General features: G+C 36.9%; 3 protein-coding genes across 6 annotated transcripts in view; all 3 read left to right on the top strand.

The window, feature by feature from the left end:
- HOXA3 (homeobox A3) overlaps positions 1 to 3419 on the top strand; it is a 195623-nt gene extending 192204 nt beyond the window's left edge. For all 4 annotated transcript variants that reach the window (XM_044066792.1, XM_044066793.1, XM_044066795.1 and 1 more), the window contains one exon: positions 832 to 3419. In XM_044066792.1, coding sequence (XP_043922727.1) covers positions 832 to 1607 — 776 coding nt within the window. In that variant the 3' untranslated portion in view covers positions 1608 to 3419. The remainder of the gene's footprint in view (positions 1 to 831) is intronic.
- Positions 3420 to 5277: 1858 nt separating this feature from the next.
- Positions 5278 to 8421, top strand: HOXA2 (homeobox A2). Its single transcript, XM_044066790.1, has 2 exons — positions 5278 to 6889; positions 7374 to 8421. The coding sequence occupies exons 1-2, from the start codon at positions 6526 to 6528 to the stop codon at positions 8111 to 8113; spliced, it is 1104 nt and encodes a 367-aa protein (XP_043922725.1). The 5' UTR covers positions 5278 to 6525; the 3' UTR covers positions 8114 to 8421.
- A 5409-nt stretch (positions 8422 to 13830) lies between these two features.
- On the top strand, positions 13831 to 16375 carry HOXA1 (homeobox A1). Its single transcript, XM_044066791.1, has 2 exons — positions 13831 to 14472; positions 14835 to 16375. Exons 1-2 carry the CDS (start codon positions 13839 to 13841, stop codon positions 15182 to 15184), a joined length of 984 nt encoding a protein of 327 aa, XP_043922726.1. The 5' UTR covers positions 13831 to 13838; the 3' UTR covers positions 15185 to 16375.
- The last annotated feature ends 4838 nt before the right edge of the window (positions 16376 to 21213 follow it).

The raw sequence follows: 21213 nt of genomic DNA, 5'->3' as shown, positions 1-21213 counted from the left end.
CTTTACACCTACTCATGTGTAAGTGCATATATGTGCGGCTTTTATTTTTAGAATTCGTTCGCTGTTGATGACATACGGACTATGAATGAATTATTTAACAACAATAACCAACATTGTAGATAATAAAGCACAGTAGTGATTTTGACGGTTTTGCTAGAATGGACACTGGTCCTGATATTTTCCAGGGTTAAATGGTCCAGTCTCAGAACTTTGGAAGTGACCTAGCATGAACTCACAAATATAGCATGGTGTTAATATAGGATCGCAATGTTCTGCAAAAGAGTTGTTTCACAGTGCCTTGCTCTGGTTTATTTAGTAAGCTTTATAACTGTTTATTATTATCTAACCATTTAAGGCTGTCTTTGCACAACTGCCCGCATAAATATGAGTGAACGTGTATGTTTTTTTTTTTTTTTTTTTTTTTTTTTGCGTATTTAGAGTCATTTGGTATGTGTATGGAGTCTGAGAGAAAGAAACAAAAATCAAAATGTATATGAGGCTGAAACTTAGCATCCCTTTTTCCTACATTTCGAAATTGCGTTGCCATTTCCTGTGCATCCGACAAGAGTACAATGTAATGACTTGTTTAAATCACACAAGTGTGGCTGAAATGTGGGTATAAATCTTAGTGGTCTTAAGCACAGATTTTTATTTATTTATTTTTAGTTGTCCGTTAGTAAACCTTTCAAGTATTTATTATGAAAAATAAAAGGTATGGGGACTTTTCTGTGTAACTTATTCTAAACAATAAGACGGGGCAAACACCTAAATGTAACGAGATATTATTAAAATTAATACTATGAAATTACTGACTTTTTCTATTTTTAATAGGCGAGAGTTGTGCTGGAGACAAAAGCCCTCCTGGTCCTTCATCCTCCAAAAGGGCACGCACAGCCTACACCAGTGCTCAGTTGGTAGAACTGGAAAAGGAATTCCACTTCAACAGATATCTCTGTAGGCCAAGAAGAGTTGAAATGGCAAATTTGCTCAACCTCACAGAAAGACAAATTAAGATCTGGTTTCAAAACCGCAGGATGAAGTATAAAAAGGACCAAAAGGGAAAAGGCATGATGACATCTTCCGGAGGACAGTCCCCCAGCAGAAGTCCAATTCCAGCACCAACTGCAGGAGGATATCTAAACTCTATGCATTCTCTGGTCAACAGTGTTCCGTATGAGCCTCAGTCGCCGCCATCTTTTAACAAACATCATCAAAATACTTATGGTATGCCTCCGTCATATCCTGCTCCTCTAAGCAATTGTCCACCTTCTCAGAAGAGGTATCCCGGGACAGCTGCTGCTATTAATCCTGAATATGACACTCACGCTCTTCAAGGCAACGGTACTTACGGAAATCCGCATTTACAAGGAAGCCCCGTTTATGTGGGAGGTAACTATGTGGATACCATGACTAATTCGGGGCCTTCTATTTTTGGATTGACTCATCTTGCGCATCCTTCTTCAAACATGGACTACAGTGGCGCTGGCACTATGGCCAGTAATCACCATCATGGAACATGTGATCCACACCCAACATATACAGATCTTACATCTCAACATGCTTCTCAGGGACGAATTCAGGAAGCACCCAAATTAACTCATCTGTAATAGATGTGTTGGTTGTGATTTCCAACAGTAGATTCACATTCTTTACGGTCCTCTATTTTAGTATGCATTTTTATACATATATATATATATTATGTGAGGTTGTAGCAATATTGGTTGCTTGAATTGCTCCATAGCTCTGTTAGTGTTATATAATCTCGAACACCAGCCAATGAACTTCTCTTTGGATTACCTGGGATTCTGGGATTTATATAGGGACTTCTATCATTTGTATTGAAAACAGGGTATTATGAACAAATTTTCTAAAAATATATAAATGTAAATTTGTTCGTACTTTTATGTATCCCACAGGGAAGCATTTAATAGATTATATTGCACTTCTTATGTTTGTAACAGTAACAAATAACAGGTGCTTGAATGGGGCCCTGGAGAGTTATGAATATTTGTAAGTCTTGAAATGTGTGTATGCCGGTGAACATTCAAATTTATTTATTTGTCAAAACTGAATATTATAAGTGTTCTAAAATATTATTTATCCCCATCTGTTCATATTTATATGCAATTCGTTCCTGGACTGTTCAGGAGGTTGGTTATTAGCCTTCTAGATTAAGTCGTTTGGAGGACGGGAAATTGTATCCCACATAAATGCAAAATATTTTAATGGTACCTTGGTTTCAACAATAAAAGGGTGAAAATGTATATTCAGTCAAATACACTATGCTTTCAAAAAGTATGGCAGTTAATATTGACAATATATAATCACAAAAAAGTTAAATTGTGTTTTTGCTACCGAAGTATATAGTCTATGCTGCTCTTTTATTTATTATTTTTAAGAAAAACAAACCATTTTATATACTGAAAAATCAGTTGTGAAGAAAATATTTGTTTGAGGTATTAATAAAATGGTTTGAAATAAGTTTTGAAATTCACAAAGCACTGAAGATGTTGATGTATTTCAAAATGTGGAGCATTCACTTGCTCATGTAATGTAACCATACCTTTCCTATAGCTTGCAGCTAAGCTTGTAACGTAATTTCTAGGTCGAGCTTTCTAGATTCTCCAGCTGTGTACATTTAAATGCCCTTATACCTGCAAGAAAATGATAGCATCCCCTGTGCTCATATTGTTTTAAAACTGGACCTAAGTAATAACCCGTTTTATTCATGCGGAACGTCAGTGATAGCTAAATACACATTTCGCAAGAAAAGACACCATAAACGTTATATGCATCTACATTATAACCTTCTTAATGGAATGTTGCTTAAGACACACACACACACACACACACACATACACACACACACACACACACACACACACACACACACATACACACACAAAATGCATATATGAATGGTTTCGTTTTTAGTGCTGGACTTGGCTTGATAAGACAAAGGATACAGTTAATAAGAACACTAGGGCATAAGGGCTTAAATTAATAAAAAAATATATTTCCTAACATATCAGCTAATTATTGATAACTGCGTGTTATGTATTTATTGCACACTGATTTACAATTTTCACATTTTGAAGTTTAGATATAAGTAAAGGTTTTTAACCAAAAAAAAAACTGTTATCTTCCTGCAGTGCAAAGGCTATCACACAGTAAGAGCTTTGTTGAGTCCTGTTGGGTTCTTCTGATTCTGCCCCCGCTTAAAAACATCCATCACAAATGGAAAGGCTCATTTGGCTTCAATGGTGTATTCTGAAAGAAACCGTGAATTATACTCCCACGTCCTCCCTTAGACTGCCTAACAGAAAAAAAATGTAACATCGTTTGGAAACTTCAGAAGCATAATAATTTGCTGTAAACGCAGAAATCATTTCTACAATAAATTAATCGCAATAAACCACTACAGTGTTTTTATTATTTAAAGTTCCCCAGGGCACATGTATGTTTTGCTATTTTAATGCATAACAGGAATAACCATGTTTTACTATCAATGTATTGTGTCTTTCTAGAACCATCTCTGTATCTTCAAAATTAATTTATTTACTTTTCCTTACTCGTCCCGTATTTTGTCCCGCTCTAAAAAACACAACAACACTTTAAGCAAATTAAATCCACCTTGTTTGGTCGATAAAAGATTGCGACGCTGTGAAAAAAATGCATTAGTAATTTATTGATAATGGAAAACTAAATAATTGTTACTTAAGAAAAACGACATGTGAAAACAAAGACGTGAACTTCACATTTTAATGGTGACATTTTTCATAATAGCCACATAAGCGAGATTGCTTTTAACCAGTTCTGCAGATGTCGGACTTTTACTAAAATGATTTGTTAAAAAGAAAATGGAACGTATACCTGAATATTTAATAAATGTGTTCCACAATAAATGCACTATTGTTTGAAAATAGTAAAGCCGAAATAAGCATATGTAAAAATTACTAAAATGAAAAATACTGACAGAAGATGTTTAATGAGCATTATCTGATTAGCCAAAATAAATTTGTCTGAAATGTTAATCTTGAATGTTCTGATATGCGTATTCCCCTCAATGTTATGTTAGCACAAAAGACTCGACGCCATTTTGTCGCCAATACGTATGCAAGTCAGTGCTCTCTCATAAGGTTAGGGACTAAGAAAGAAACCTTTTATTAGCATTATTGGTTTAAAGAAAAAAAAGGTAAAATACCACCTTTTCTTGTAAATTAATACATTGTGTTGTGTGGTGCATTTCGTTGAGTTTTGTACAGGGAGGCGTTTAAGATAAACACATGCTAAATGGATTTTTACTGTATGAAAAACTGATATTCTAGTTTCGAAATAGACATATATCCAGTATTCACATATCTATTTAAATTAACGGCACTGAAGTCTGGAAACAACATGCTTAGGCTTTAAAACAATAGTATATACTGTCATTCGGTATGTTCAAAATAAACCTTATTTTGCAATGAATGCACATCAGCACCTCCTGATTAGAATAAAGTATGCCAGTCTTCAGATTATTAAGGCTGTATAATAATTTCAGCCTCCAAACGCGTCAGGCCTAAGAGTTGCAATGAATCTGTTATGTAGCTACGTATGTTAAATAGGTAAGGTTTAGAAAAGTGTAAAATGGTTTGGAATGCCATCACCCACACATTCCCCGTTTTATATCAAGTAAGTTGCAACTCTCTGTTAAAAAATAGACTTTTGCATTGCGTATTTACCAGGAAGTATTTAAATTATAATGCTGCATCATAGAAAAGAGAGACCAAGCGCAACAACAACAGTAGCAGCAAAACTCACCTTGAAATAAGTATCGGTAGCAAAGCTCGTTTTACAAAATACGCGTTTTGAGGAAAACAGCACTGAATTTTAACCCAAACATATGTTCTTCTCCTCTCCTTCTGGTAACATTTGATCTTAGAAAGAGAAAGAAGCTTAAACGTGTTGGTAGGGGCCAAGAGCTGTCAACCCTTTTGGCAAAGAAGATTGATCGCGCACTCACTTCCTCAGTGCTTTGTTTATCATATAAGCAAGTAAATGGAAATCTTAAAACTGTCTCTGTAGCTAGTAGAACGTTGTTCTGTATATATCACTTTGGTACATTGACTTCTGTTAACCATTTTTATTCCGTTAGTACACTAATACACTATATATATATATATATATATATATATATATATATATATATATATATATATATATATATATATATATATATACACACACACATACATACATTTGCAACAATTAATTATACTGTTTTGTTAGGCAAAGTAGTAATCGAGCTTTAATGGCAGGGACCAATGCTACTGCAAAAGTAATTGTACAGCAACATCATTCCCACTCACTGGAAAAGGTATCTAGTAAAGGCCATTCGATTAGTTAGCATTAAACTAGGTGCGTAGCTGATAAAATGCACTGTTTGCCACTAACAACGTGGAATACTTGTTTAAAAAGTGTCTATCGCTGAACATTATTTGGATGTATTTTATAACAACACTCGTCATAAAATGTTTGGTTTATATAAAAATCTTAATTTTCAAAAAAGCTAGAAACATGTCACTACTCGCAAAAAATACAAACGTTAACACGGTAGAACGCATGTTTTACTCACCGCTTAACATCTCAGTCGGTTAAGGACACTATTCATAGTAACAGGCTACACTAAATGAAAGCAATTTATTATTTACACACTGATGTACGGTAGTCTCCTTATCTCTAATGACATCGCTGGAAATTAAATCTCATTTTTCTTGCTGATAGTTTTATTTTTAATCTAGATACCAAGAAGCATCATAGAGTGTTCTGGTGCTGCTTAGCATAAAGTGTCACAACAATAGGCACAGAGACTGCACTCGATCTTTAGATACTACTGTACATTAAAAATAAAACAACGCCTGACTTCTTGAACAATGCACTAGTTTCATATCTCCATATTCCCAACGGAAACACGAAGCAAATGGGTCTAGCGTCTCGTTGTGAGCGAGTTCTTATATGGTAGTGTGAGGGTCTTGGTGTCAAAACTTTGAAGATTAATGGATTACTTTGCTAATGACTCAAGGCGTCAGATATAGGTGCTTAAATAATTTGTGAGGTGCATGGCCTCCTCCTGATAGCAAGGAACCGAAGAATGGCAAGTAGTAAGCAAAGAGCTAAAAGAATCAAACGGAGGAGCCATTACAAATGCTTTAAATTATAATTATGAATGAATGATAACATGTAAATAAAACATTGCTAGTCGAGAATAAGGCGTTCCTCACTGACTTTTTGGATCAATCACGCAGACAGTGGCTTCTTTTGATTAAACCCCAAATTGTCATTGGGCAGAGGCAATCATGTGACAGCCAATTCGGTCCAATTTCAACCTTGTCTCCATGAATTCAATAGTTTAATAGTAGCACGGTCCCCATACGGCTGTAATCAGTGAATTAGAAAAAACACTTGCAGCGATTTTATGACTTTTCCTGTGCCACCAAAAATAAATAAGAGCTAACTTTTCTGAGCTCTTAACTGGAGAAGGCCATGAATTACGAATTTGAACGGGAAACTGGTTTTATCAATAGTCAGCCGACGCTTGCTGAGTGCCTGACATCTTTTCCCCCTGTCGGTGATACATTTCAAAGTTCATCAATCAAGAACTCGACGCTTTCACACTCGACACTGATTCCTCCTCCTTTTGAGCAAACCATTCCTAGCCTAAACCCAGGCAGTCACCCTCGCCATAGCCGACCAAAGCAAAGCCCTAATGGCAGCAGTCCTTTACCGACCGCCGCTCTTCCGCCGGAGTACCCCTGGATGAAAGAGAAAAAAGCGTCCAAGAAAACCCCCCTACCTGCTTCTACGGCTTCAGCCACTTCCAATGGACCAGCCTGTTTCATCCAGAAAGGTCAGTTCAAAGACTTTATTGCCATATTCGTGTATATGGGGATTTAAAACCGCCAGGTTGTATAAACTATGTCACCTAATACAATTACAAACTTTCACTAACTAGTTTAATAGTGGGTGATTTATATGAGTTAGTACTGACCTACCCTTGCCTTGCAGTCCCAGAGTTTTGAGGCTGACAGTAATGAAGAGTGATAGATTACTCCCGCTCAGCTACGCAGCTGATGCATTCATTATAAAATGCAAAGACCTAGCTAAACTTTGCTCAAATAGCGATGTGTTTTAGTTTTGAAATCCAATTACATACATTAGAGAAAGCACCCAGAGTGCAGTTACACAAAACGTCAACAATAGAAATGCAGCTTACATGGGCGGCCATTTTGTTGCAGTGAATATTTTATGCTGTATATTCTCAAGTGGGAACATTCTGTATTTAATAAAACCTGTAAATAGTGTGTATGCCATTAAATGTTTGTATTTTACAGACCCTCTTGAAATTCAGGATAATACAGGCGGGGGATCGCGGAGGTTAAGGACTGCTTATACCAATACACAGCTTTTGGAGCTGGAAAAAGAATTCCATTTCAACAAGTACCTGTGTCGACCAAGGAGGGTGGAGATTGCAGCTTTACTGGATTTAACAGAAAGACAAGTAAAAGTATGGTTTCAAAATAGAAGAATGAAGCACAAACGGCAGACTCAATGCAAGGAAAATCAAAACGGCGATGGCAAGTTTAAAAATGTGGAGGACAATGGAAAAGTGGAGGAGGAAGAAGAGAAATCCCTCTTTGAGCAAACCCTTAATAGTGTCTCAGGCGCCCTTTTGGAAAGGGAAGGTTACACTTTTCAACAAAATGCACTGTCCCAACAACAGGCTTCAAATTTACACAATGGAGAATCCCAAAGTTTCCCAGTTTCCCCTTTAACCAGCAATGAGAAAAATTTAAAACATTTTCAGCATCAGTCACCCACTGTTCCGAACTGCCTATCAACAATGGCCCAGAACTGCGCAGCTGGCCTGAACAATGACAGTCCTGAGGCCCTGGATGTTCATTCTTTACAGGATTTTAACGTGTTCTCTTCAGATTCATGCCTACAACTTTCAGATGCAGTTTCACCCAGTTTGCCTGGATCACTGGACAGTCCTGTTGACATATCTGCGGACAGTTTTGACTTTTTTTCGGACACTTTAACTACCATAGACTTGCAACATCTTAATTACTGAAAAATTGGACTTGTCTTTATGCCTTGTGTTATTTCAAAATGATTTTTTCTCTTCTGTTTAAAATGGTCAGTATTTTATTTTTTATTTTACAGTGTGACTGAAATCCATTTTGCATTGATCTCGATGTGTTTGTTCATTTTAGTTGTATTAGGTTTAATTACTTAATAGAGCCTTCCTTAAAAGCAATATACAGGGTATGTTAGAAAGTGATAATTATGGATTTCCCTTCACTTTCTTTTTATTTTTGTATCACAATGGGGGTGCATTGTTGTTAAATATTTTGGTAGAATAAACTCCTTTTTCTATAATTGCCTTTACTAATGTTTCTCAGGATACTGTTAACTTTATTTCTCACTCCAGTCAACAAATACAAAGATAAATATACTGGTTAACCTTCTGGGTCACTGCAAGTGACATCCAAGAAAAAGAAGAAAGGCAGCCATCACAATTTATTGTACAACTTTTTTTTGACAAACAGTAACAAAAGAAGTAGGGTAAAATGTATGCATAGTTTCATTCCAAAACGTTAAATCATTGAAGATTTGACTTTTCGATCAAGTGCATCAATACTACGAATTATTCATTTTGTATAACTAATAAAACGAGAAGTACTACCCTGTTGTTAATGAACAGTAGTTACTCCAAAAAAAATGTCTAATGATGGACAAAGTGCTTAGAAGGAAAGAAAACTGGATAAAAGTTTAGCCGATTTTCGACTGAACTGTGTTTTCGCTGAATTCTTCTGCACCCTGTCTGCTCAGTATACTCATGGCATTTTGTACATTTACTGTATCTGTGAATTTTATGGCCAGTTCATTTTGTCTTCTAAAGGAAACATGAAGGAACTAATCAATTTCTGAAAACATTACACATATTTGTAGACCTGGAAAAAAAAAACAACAACACAATATTAGTATTTCTACTCATGGATATATACGTGCATATCATATCGTTCCTGTCAGTAATCAAATTAATTATAATGCAGACGAAAACATCTATTGTAACCAGAACAGTTTACACATTTTAAGTGCTCTTGAGTCTAACTGCTCTGCATTTTCCAGCGTCCATACTTGCTTTGTGTAGACTGTGGAAGTTACATGTGCAAGTAAGAATTACCATGAGGTTAAAAGTGTAGTATAACTGAGCAAAAAACCTCACCTCACCAGTTCTTGAAATCTGCACTGCTGTCAGAAGAAAAAAAATGTCTAACAAATGCTAATTAATGTAATTGTACATATTGAAATTTTAAGTACACAAAGTGCTCTTATAAGTATGAATATGTTGGTGTAGCCTACTTGAAATGTAACAAGATGTTGCACAGATCAGTTAGTGACGAAGAATGTAATTGTAAACAAAGAAAAAAATAATCAGTGATTAACTAGTTAAAAATTCTAATACCATTGCTTTGGTAGCTGTGCACCACTATTAATGTTATCACTTTCCTGTAAATAGATCTTGTAATGGTGTACGTAAGCAGGCCGTGGAATGGCTGCACAGAAGCAATGGCTACAAGTGTAGTTTCCACCCAAACTCATAAATCATGCTTTTTTTATGAATGAGTATGTCATGAAACATATCAGTTGCTCCAACACATGCACAATAAAATCCGCTTACGTATACTTCAGGAATGGGGATTCCCATCCTAAAGTATTAAGTTAGAAGCACTTCAGCAGTAATTCATTTTTATTGCTGTTTCAAACAGCTTGGCGGGGTTCCGCTGGCAGCAACAAGCTGACTTTTATGATTTGCTTGCTTGGATGGTTTTGTAGCTTCTTTCCACTTGTCTGATTCCAGACTGAAAAAAAAATGTTGGTACAAACATAGCTTATTTAATCAGGCAATGTAAAATTATTGTATTTAATCATTTTCCAAAGAAAGTAGAAGTTCGTTATTGCCACGAAATCCTAGCTGTTAACCCACTAAATACTTTTTGTCGTGGTTGTTATAAGTTCAGATACATCTTTTTATTGCAATTTTAAGAAAACATACGGATTCCACTGTTTTTACTTTACAGGCAAAAAGAAAAAAAAACTAAATGCTCAAGTTGTTAGTTTGTTTCAACTTCAGTATATAAAGCAACAACTGAAGGTAAAAATCTCAAGTTTACTGAGGGTAGAAATTAAGTACAACAACAAGTTAAGTAAGTGTGTAGCAAGCTGTTGAACTGATGTTATTTCTCTGAACAATTATGTTTTTTAAGCAGAGACTTACGAATAAGAATCGTTTTAACAACACTGGTGTTATTAACTTTGCAAAAATAAAGGACAGAAAAATGCCACCTAGCAGAAAGCTATTATAAGAAAGCTAGTACTGATTCAGTAAGTATTCGGTGTTGTTTATGAACTGCTGTACACAAAGTCACACACAGTTAATACAGCTCACAACAAATGAAGTAAATGAAGATAGTTCAAGCTGCTAATACATGATTGCTCAGCTCAAGTGGTTATTCAAAAACTGACAAAATGTGCAGAATGTTTCAGTCTAGAATGTACGGACTGTGTTAGATTACTCTTTAAGACCACCACTTTATTAATAATAAACTATATTTAATTTAGATATCGAAAATGTGTTTTTGAAGAAAAGGGTTACAGATGATCTGGTTCATTTTGCCTAACTCAAGTGATCTTGCTTCATTGACAAGTATAAGTCAATGCCAATAATATACAGTCGATACAAACATTTTATAATAAAGTAAATTATTTTTCAAGAAAAAAGTTCATATTGTCTTCTCACTTAGCTTACACATCCACAAGCAAGTACACACACACACACACACACACACACACACACACACACACACACACACACACACACACAATGCGCGCGCTCGCACACACATAACAAACATCCAGTATGTACAAAACTATGTATCTGTTTGGCTTTCTCTTGCAGCCTAACTGTGCATGTATATAGATACGGGTATACGTACTTAGAAATAGATACGGGTATACGTACTTAGAAATAGATACAGATAGAAATCTGGCGCATTCACACAATGTTATGTCTATTTTATACCACGAAACAAATTACTTAGCTGTCTGGAATGGACGGAGGATACAAACACTCTCATAGTGAAGTATGCACACAAAACATGCATTCGCATGTATGCACAGAAGATTTGCGATTGATTATTTTCATTATCTAAGGTAAACTTGTTTATTTTTTGCAATTTTTATCTAGTTTGTTTAAACAAAACGACCACATCTGTGCAACATATACAAAATCTGGACAATTTTACACAGGTATTGCAAATCTGAAATAGTTCTAATTATGGAGTGGAACACACGCGTGCATGCGCGCACACGCAAGCACGCACACGCACGCAACCATGCACTACACGCGTAAATAAATCATTTCATTGTAAACATTTTCACAGTATAGATAGATGTTTGGTATCCGATGTGTCAGGTACAGCTGTCCTACCAGTAAAGGAAGAAAAAAAAAACGGAAGGAACTTCAGATTTTTATATTTTAAAACAAATTATATGAGCAGCCCAATTATTAAAATTTCACACATCACATTTCTAGGCTGGTGGTTCAGTCCTGACCATTAGCCACTCAGTGTCTGTGGAACTGCACGTGCTCGACGTACCTACTTGGATTTTCTACGGTTTCCTCCCACCTTCGGAAATTTGTTGGTTGATTGGCTTCTCCAAACTGTCCATATATATTGATTGCAGTTACCCTGCTCTTGTTGCTGGAAAGGGTCACAGAGAATCAATTCATGGGCTCAAATAGTAAAATACTATAAATATGCTCAAAAACGATACATATGTGTGTTGAAAATTATTTTTTATTAAAAAAGTGTGTGTGTGTGAAGCAGTTTCTATAAAACAACTGTTACTTCATAGTAAATCACGAAGGTAATGAATCTGTCTATAAAGGTGCTCTATTGCCTTAACTGGACTTCCATCTAGCAAGAACCTTCACGTGACAACTGTTTAGCTTTCTGTCTGTTGCTTTTGTTATCTTTGTGCGAGATGATTTAGGAATATGAATGAAATCAGTCCTGTTTATATCTGCATATTTTATTACGTAGTGCATACAAAGACTCACTGCTACGTTTTAAGTATATAAAGGCCTCATGCTATTAAAAAAATAAAGTGTTCCTCATTTTGTCCCTCTGCTATATTTTTAAAGGCCAGTAGCTGATTTTTAACTCTTGGATATTGAGAGGCGTTATAGCATACCTCTCAACTGTTCAGATTTTCGCATAATGCCCAGATTTTTGCCTCACATTTTTAGTCTGTTCCTTATAAAATTTGTGATTTTATGGCAAGTCACCGGGTGACCTGAAGACTGAATACACTGATTAATTATGTATATTTTTGTTTCAGACTCCCATTTCCTTCAGAAAATGCACGCTAAGACAAATCCTGTTATTCTAGCAACTTCCTAAGTTTACAATAGCAATGTTTAAAATATGTCCTTATTCTTGGGCCTTTGTCCCCCATTCTGTTAGGCTTTGTCCAGATTTTTGCCCTATGAGATTGAGAGGTATGAATGGTAGTCATAGGGCCAACTGCGTCTGGATTAATATATAGTACGGAAGGTCTGACAAAATGGATTGATTGCTTTTAGTTATTGTCTCCCTTCCCCCACATTGTGCAGCTTCATGGAAAAGCATAGCTCTTCGGCAGCTGTGCACAGCCTGGCTGCTAGTGGGGCGCTCCAGGAGAGTAGCAGATGGGCGACAGAGCCCTGAAAATGCAGCACGCTGGCTATGTCTGCCGTCTTCATGGATCCGACAAGATTATGACGGCCAATAAACACACGTGCTACCGGCAGCATGTTTTATAGGCTTTAATGAGTTTGCAACAAGCAACTGAAATCAGACACCGGCTAAAGGAAAAGGGAGGATTCCAGGCAAAATGGCGCTGAGGTAGAAATGCTTGTCATTTCCATGCCAATAGCCTTAAACGTAGAGAGGCCAGCCCCCACGAACAGCCCGCTGGAGCTTGCTGTGTGGTTTTCCATTTCGAACCAATGCAAAGGGAAGCCTCCTCCGTCACTATTAAATGGCGTCCTTACTGCTGTACACACCACATATCGCTTTGTAATACTGGGAAATGTTGTCGTTTACCCCAAGCTTATCGTCTCCCTTGCAAACACAATTCATACACGTGAATATTATTTGATACATTTTATGTAGCTACATACGATGCAATGTATAGCGATTTTTGTAGAAAACTTATTTAATCAAGTTCACTATTTAGCATGACCTTAATTTCAGTTCTGAAAACTGAGCTCTGTATAGCAAGGCCAGACGTATCTAGTGAAGCCCGTATGTCTACCCTTCAAAAACTGCAAATTAATTTTTCAGTTTCCTAGTCTTACCTTAAGTTTCACTTGCCCAGATGTTTCTCAGAAAAAAAATGTACAATCCACAGCGGCACTTGCCTCTTACTTTATGACTCGCTCCCTTTTCGCTTTGAATAGTTTCTGCTGCATTCTGCCTGTCCTATGCTTTCAAGTGTCAATACACTCATTGTGTGATGTGCGTCACCTTGATAGGAGAGCGTTTGGAATTTAAATGACACTAAAACGGTGATCCATCACTACTGGGAGCAAACAGACTTGCAAAAAAAAGAGAAGACATTGGTTGTGCAGGTCACGTGATCCCGGTTCACTGTACATCATATCATTTTCCTTCTGGCCCCATGGACAAAGTCAGTAAGTTGGTACGGTCATCAAGGATTCTGAAGTCCGGACTACCCATTTCTAGATGTACAATGCAAAAATGAGCTCCTTTCTAGACTACCCTATACTTAGCGGAGAAACTGGAGCATGTTCTTCAAGAACGTACCTCCCAGATCACGGAATTACAACTTTTCAGCCTTGCGCTGTAACTGCCAGTAGCTGCAGCGATGATGATCGTTACGCTGTTGGTAGAAGCGTTCAGGTGGGTCATCCCCTTCATCATCAACATCATCAAGGTGGTGGCTATCAACACCACGGCAACCTTGGCATTTCGTACACTGCACTTTCCAGCTGTGGCTCTGGGTATGGGTCGCAGGGGTTTAGCACAGGTTACCAATACTCATTAAATCAGGAAGCAGATGCCACTGGAGGATATTCTCACTGTGCACCCGCTGTCTTCTCTGGGAATATTTCAGCTTCTGTCGGTCAGCCCCATCACAACCAGCAAGGCTATGGATCACGGACAATGAGTACAGCCCAATACATCCATCATTCCTTCAGCCCAGAACAACAGAATCTCACCCTAACTACCTGTAGTAACCAGATACAGGCCCCTCTACATGTCAGTCATCAGGAACCGTGTCGTTCCCCCACAGAAGGCTCACCCCCATCACAGACTTTTGACTGGATGAAAATTAAAAGAAACCCTCCAAAAACAGGTGAGTCCCATATTCATACTGTTAGGCATTCTATGTGATACAGTGAGCTGGAAGTACCTCTTAAGTAATATATGGTTTTAGCAAAACAAGTTTTATTGCTTGACCTTACCACTTTATTTAAAATGAATGAGTACAGATAAACAGTTTAAAGTAGTTTAACACACACACACACACACACACACAGACACACGCTTCTATGTATCAGAATAACTGCTAAATTCAGCGTGGAACTTTTTTTCATTTGATAGCAATCGTCTTACCTATCCCATTTATCTAGGCTGCTTGCAACCTGTTGCCACAAGCCAAAGTGTCTCTATGTAGTAATACTTTGTACTCATATTTTATTTTTCTGCTCCCTTCAGGAAAAGCGGGCGAATATGGGTACGCAGGACATCCCAATACAGTCCGAACAAATTTTACCACCAAACAGCTGACCGAATTGGAAAAAGAATTTCATTTCAACAAGTACCTGACTCGTGCAAGAAGGGTAGAAATCGCGGCTGCTCTGCAACTGAATGAAACTCAGGTAAAAATATGGTTTCAAAACCGTAGAATGAAACAGAAGAAAAGAGAAAAGGAGGGTCTGGTGCTCATTTCTCCCACAGCCTCCACAGAGAACGAACCGAAAACAGAAGATTTGTCTGAAAAATCTGGCATGTCTACCCCTTCACCAGCTTCATCTGCCTCCGATACTGCCAATTTGTCAAACTGATTTCAGGAGAAAGACAAAAAAAGATCATATAAATCCAACAATTCTGCTGAACTAACTGGATATAGCTGTAAGAATTGTTTCAGTCAAGACAGCCTGCTTGTCAGTCAGCTTAGTACAGGGGCTCGAGTAAGCATATAAACTGCTAACAAGACTGTATTTTGTATATTGACTTACAGAATTTTCGCCATCTTCATACAGTGTAAATCTGAACAAATACAGTTAAGAGTTTCAAGGTCACCCAAGAAAAAAAGGCACTTGTGGCTAACAGGTTTACCTGTTTAACAAGTGAAGGCCAAGAATGAAGTAGTTTCCCCTTGCAGTCCTACGACTTCTGAATGCTTAGAACTTGTATACATTGTACTTACTCGAGCTATTTATTTTCGATTGTGCCACAGCTTTGTTCCAACTCCTTGTGCTCTTTGGGCACATATGACTTAAATAAGCACCTTTTTGTTCCAAACCTATTACATCAAGATAAGGAAGTCGAGAAATTTCCAAAAATGCACTATAAAACTGTTTACACAATCTCCTAGGGTTGACTTAATGTAATCAGTCAGCACATGTGATAATCCTACCTAGCTGTAAATAATTTATGAAAGAGTTCAAATGTACTTTTTATGTGACTAAAGGGCAAAATTATATGTGTTATATAGGATATTTTATAAGTAAATGCTGCTATCCAGTTGTAAAGTTGGTGCCCTTTTCTGTAAACTGCACACACAACAAAAGAGACTGTTGACTTTTTTTTCAGATAAACAAGTCAGAATTTGCACTAGTTTTAAATATATTCTAGCTTTATGTAAATTTGGAGTAAATCAACGTACCTCACCAGTTCACAGCCCTTGACAAACGCTTTAGTTTACAGGGTCGTCAACCCCTTCTTATTTTTATAATGCTAATTGTTTATAAAAAAATACCTTGGCTGCTTTTTCAAGTCCTGCATCAAATATGAAAACGTCTTAATGTCAATTATTTGGAATGTGTGTATGAAACTACTGGTTCTTTGGAAGTCTGCATGGAGCACACTGATTTGATGTTTATTGCTCACTGTACACTGAGTTCTATCAGTATATTTGTGGCACAATAGCATTTTGCACAGTCATTGACAGTTTAGAGGTTCTGGCGAAGACAGAGTCTGTGACCAGGTTTACGGGTGTTATTGTCTAAAATAAATATGATTTTGCTTCTGCACGTGTTTGTTTATGTTTGTTTATGGATAATGAATGCACATCATTAGGCATGTCTTTCAACTGTCCCTAATTTTTCAGAACCTTCCACAGTTTGCATTTTGCCTCATAATTTTGCTCTCTCCTTGTTAAACTGTTGATTTTCTTCTGGCAAATCACTGGGAGATTACAGTCACTTGATAACATCAAGTATTAAAGTATCATACTTCTTTTTCTTCACAAAATGCACGTTGATGCAAAACCTTTCGTTAATCTATACTCTTCTTAAGTGAACCTGAGTAATGTTTAATCAGTTGTCCCTGATTTGGGGGTCTTTGTCCATTATTAATTTTGACTTTTTTTCCAGAATTTTTGCGCGAAGAAATTGTGAGGTATGAATAAACTGGCACTTGACAATGACTCACATTAACAGAAAAGGGAGACTTTTCTATTCTTAACACCGGCGCTTCTCAAATGTAATTGTGGATAACTTAAGTAGTAGTCACAGAGGTCAAACATTAGGTGGTGGGAAAGTGGAAAAGGTCAACAGGAGTTCACGCCTGCGCAGGCCCGCGCACGCTTGTTTCTATGTATCTGTGTGGTGTGTAGGTAGTTATATGTCTCTGCCGGGATTGTATTTTTTTTTACCCTGCTGCTATGCGTAGAGTAGATTTGCACCCACAAAAAAAAAAAAAAAAAAAAAACTTTGCTGCTTTCGAATATACTCTTTGGAAGAGCTTTCCAATCAACATGAATTGCTTTCATAGCTCTCAGCCTTCCATTTCCAAAACGAGAAACAATACCTCTCGTAATGAGGAACAAATAGGGAAACTGTGGAACGCTTAACCAGCAACTTCAACTACAAAGCTCGTGGGATGGTTAAATGTTCTATTTTTACTTACAGAAAAGTTATTTCAAAGAATTAGTATGATCAGTTATATTTAACATAGATTAGATATCAGTTTAAAAAATCCTGCGACTGAATGTGTGACCGACCCTTCCAGAGTGGAACTTTGAGGAACATGAACTTTTTAAGGCCCCAAATGAGGAACGTTCCTTCTAATGAGATACACGTGAGAGGTATGATTGCTTCTGCTATAGTACACTTTCACAACATTAGCGGTACCTTGTTATTTAAGTCACACAGTCCAAGATACATGTCCCTTGAAAGAAGACTAGCCTCGAAATGGGAAAACATGAAACACAGACTTCCCAGCATGATTCGGCCCCACCTAACCTCACCCAAGGTCTGGCAGTTCGCGCAGATGGCTAAAGTCCTAACTTGCTAAAGGGCTGCTTCGTATGCCAAGGGCGCAGATTTTAAAACTTTCCTCTACCTACTGCGTGACCTTGACCAAGTCAATTAACCAGACGGTGGTTTTCGGCAATTGGGAATTTGGACTAGATTCATAAATTATTTCGCGGACCTCAAGCTTTACAACTACTTTTGCATGGGTTATCTTCTATGATAGATCCGATAGCAAACCTCCCGTGAACAGATTGAAGGCTGGTATACAGCGTAGTTGTTCAACTACAATCAGAAGTCCCAGTGAGGACTGGAAAACGTATCTAGAATTTAAACCAACAATTTACTTTACTAGACTGCAGTGTCCTTCCCAGATACTTACTGTGATTTAGACCTCATATTGTTTATAGCTCATTTCCTTTCATCGAACTTTCACTTTTCTCGTCTTCATTCGTTAAGGAATTGTCCGTCAACCTTTGTTGATTTTTACTGTATTTGAAACTCCCACATATTAACTTCGTGTACAGACGGGTATTTCATAAAATATTTGCGATCGCCTCTCTTCTGTGATAGGTCAAGTGGCAATAGTTATTTTGGTGTGACCCACCATTAAGTCTCCATCTGTGTTTATTAGACAACAATGGTTACAAAAATGCAATGCAAAATGTGTTGTTTGCACACACACACACACACACACACACACACACACACACACACACACACACACACACACACTTTTAACAAAGACTTTCATTAGAAACTAAACGGTTTGGTATGAAATCCACTACTGCAGACTTTACTAGAAAACTTAGCTTCACCTAGAGATATTTGGAAGAAGTTCAGGAGCTCTCAACCGTCCAATTTTTCTTAGACTGTACAGACGTTTATCTCTTATTTTTTGGTCTGTTCCTCATAAAATCTGTGTTTTTTTTTCTGGCAAATGGTTGAAGACTGATGTTGGTAAAGGACAAACGTTTGGGTTTCAGACTCCACGTCCTTCAGAAAATAACATACGAATGCAATGCTTGTTATCCTATCAATATTCTAAGTTTATACGGAGGTTTTCTCCTCGGGTCTCCACTGAAAATGGGCCCTCTGGCTCAGTTGGACCAACCCGGTGAACAAATGACAAATAAAATAAGTAATACAATAAATATTTAAACTATGTTTCTGGTTTTGGGCCTTTGTCTACTCGTTACTTTCGCTTTTGTTCAGAATCCTTGTGCTAAGAGGTTCAGAGATATGTGGAAGAAGTTACCACCACCGCTCTCCTCCCATTGTCTAACTGTTCATTTGAAAACTCCTGCGGTGCGTTTTGAATACCTCTACACCGTTTGGCATGAAATTAGCTCTGAGTAAACTTATCTCAGATGAAGTACTCCTCTACTTCTACCATACCTCTCTATAATTTAAGACATACCATTGTAATGTCTTCCCCTCATGTTTACTCTTGCTCGTTTTCCTAGTCAAACCTGTACATAAAATATTAAATAAATATGTACAATAATTCATTATTACTAACTTGCCAGTTTTTAGAGTGTTTCCAGGAGATTTTGATATACATATTTATATAAGCTGCGGTGTCCGGAAACATTCTTTTCTGAAAAATAAAAAGGTATTTCTCTTCCAGACATTCCTCGAAAACATTTAAAGGCCAGTATTAAGAGTTTTTGATGCTCAAAGTTTGTCAGGTATTATTTTTACTCACTTTTATCAAAAGGCTGGAATAATCTGTACACGAACACGCAGACAAAAATGGTGCCCGGTCATCTTCAAGCTGTTAAAAGTCATGCTCCACTTATTAAATCCAAAAGATGTGGTCAATGTAGAACCATTTCAAAGCTCGCCAGCAGTACAGTTTAATATCTCAAATATTAAGGGAAAACAGCAGTACTAAGCAGAACAGTCCTACAAACGCAAGAGGAAAATGGGAAATTTTCCATCAGATCTACAGTTGAACTGTAAAATGTTCATAAATTAAGAGCGAATTTGAATTAGTCTGCAATCCTGTTTTGAAAGTTTTGTTTATGTAACAACTGCTTAGAAGCCTGATATGAATACCATGGAAGTACTTTAAAAGCGGTTAGACCATCTGGCACACTGATAGCATTACTGAGCAAATTAAGTCTACCGGTAGGTCATACAGACTAATGTAATCTATTACAGTTACAATACCTCTCAACTTCTTAGCACAAGAATTCTGGGGAACAAAACAAATGGGGTGGGGGCAAAATCAGGGACTTATTAAGTTGCCATAACAACATTTTTGTATTAGCCTGCGTTTTCAGAAGGCAATGCAGTCTAAAAATTAGATTCTTGTCATTATTTTGTGATTTTAGTCATCGTTGATTTCCAAAAAAAAAAAAAAAAACAAAAAAAAAAAAAAAAGAGAGATAGAGAATATGGGGAAAAGACCACAAATATTAGAGGGGAAATCTGGATTTTGCAATTCTGGGCAGTTGCGAGGTATGCTTGCGAATGAAGTGGTTGTTCATTAGATGGTACTGTCTGTTATTGAAGTTTAGCTTATAAAATTCAAACACTAAGTGACTGAAAAGCTTAACAAAGTCAATAGTATCATTTACACAGAAGTCAAGTGAATTCTTGCCTACAGCTTTATTTCTCTTGTTTAGATGTTGATGTTCTAAGTATTTTATGTATGCATTGTTATGTTCTCTCTCTCTCTTTTTTAATATTAAAATAAATAAATAAAATTACGCTGGTAAGGTACTAGTTGCAAGGTGGCAGATTTGCATTAAAGAAACCATAACTGTTGTGGGGCAGCACTCTAGTTAACTTACCACCCACAAACAAGAAGAACTGCTAGACCAGAGACGCATTATTTGTGGGCGCAGTTCCCAAGGTCGAAATGCACACTTTTACGCACAACTTCTAATGCTGCCATCTATTTTTCTCTTTTAACAGGCAGACCTGATTCCAGGAGTTGTAAAGAACTTACACACAGCACTATGAATCCTACCTCCAAATTTAGCTTCGCCCTCCCAATAATTTATTTACTTCACAAAATTAGACATCTTAGCGTACACAACTCTTTAAATAACTTAGCAAAGCCTATACAAAGATTCACTATTATTAATATATGTGTCCTAAAAATGTAAAGGCTTCCTGCTTCGAAAAATAAGAAAGTGCTGCTATTTTTACCTTCTGCTATAATTTCAAAGAACAGTTAATGTTTGGAAGTTGAGAGATATGCATGTACTATAAACGAAACACATTAACAGGATATAGAGTAAGAAAACAACTATAGTTTCACAGTAGGAAGTATTACATTTGATAATAAAGTGAAAATCAATTATTATGCATTTCTCCCGCGTCTGCTTTTTTTTTCTTTAAAAACACATTTCACTAAGAGATGTCCCGTTTTTTGCATCAGAAAAAAGCAGTAACCGTAGCGACGTCTCCACCTATACAATCATTTTGCCAATTAAAAAAATCCTTCAATTAAATTTTAATCCTGTCTTGGATACTATAACTACAATGGCATGTAGCTCATAGTGGTACATCCCAGTACAGGTATGCTTTCTAATAAATATGTGGATTACTTCAAACATAGCATGTATGTAAGAAGTAAGCACTTGTTTTAGAAGTAAATAATA

The sequence above is a fragment of the Protopterus annectens genome, chromosome 3.part1 (genome assembly GCF_019279795.1).
Source record: "Protopterus annectens isolate FY-2018-M chromosome 3.part1, PAN1.0, whole genome shotgun sequence".
NCBI lineage: Eukaryota > Metazoa > Chordata > Ceratodontiformes > Protopteridae > Protopterus > Protopterus annectens.
The sequence above is the reverse complement of the archived record's forward strand: the minus strand, read 5'-3'. Positions and strand labels throughout refer to the sequence as shown.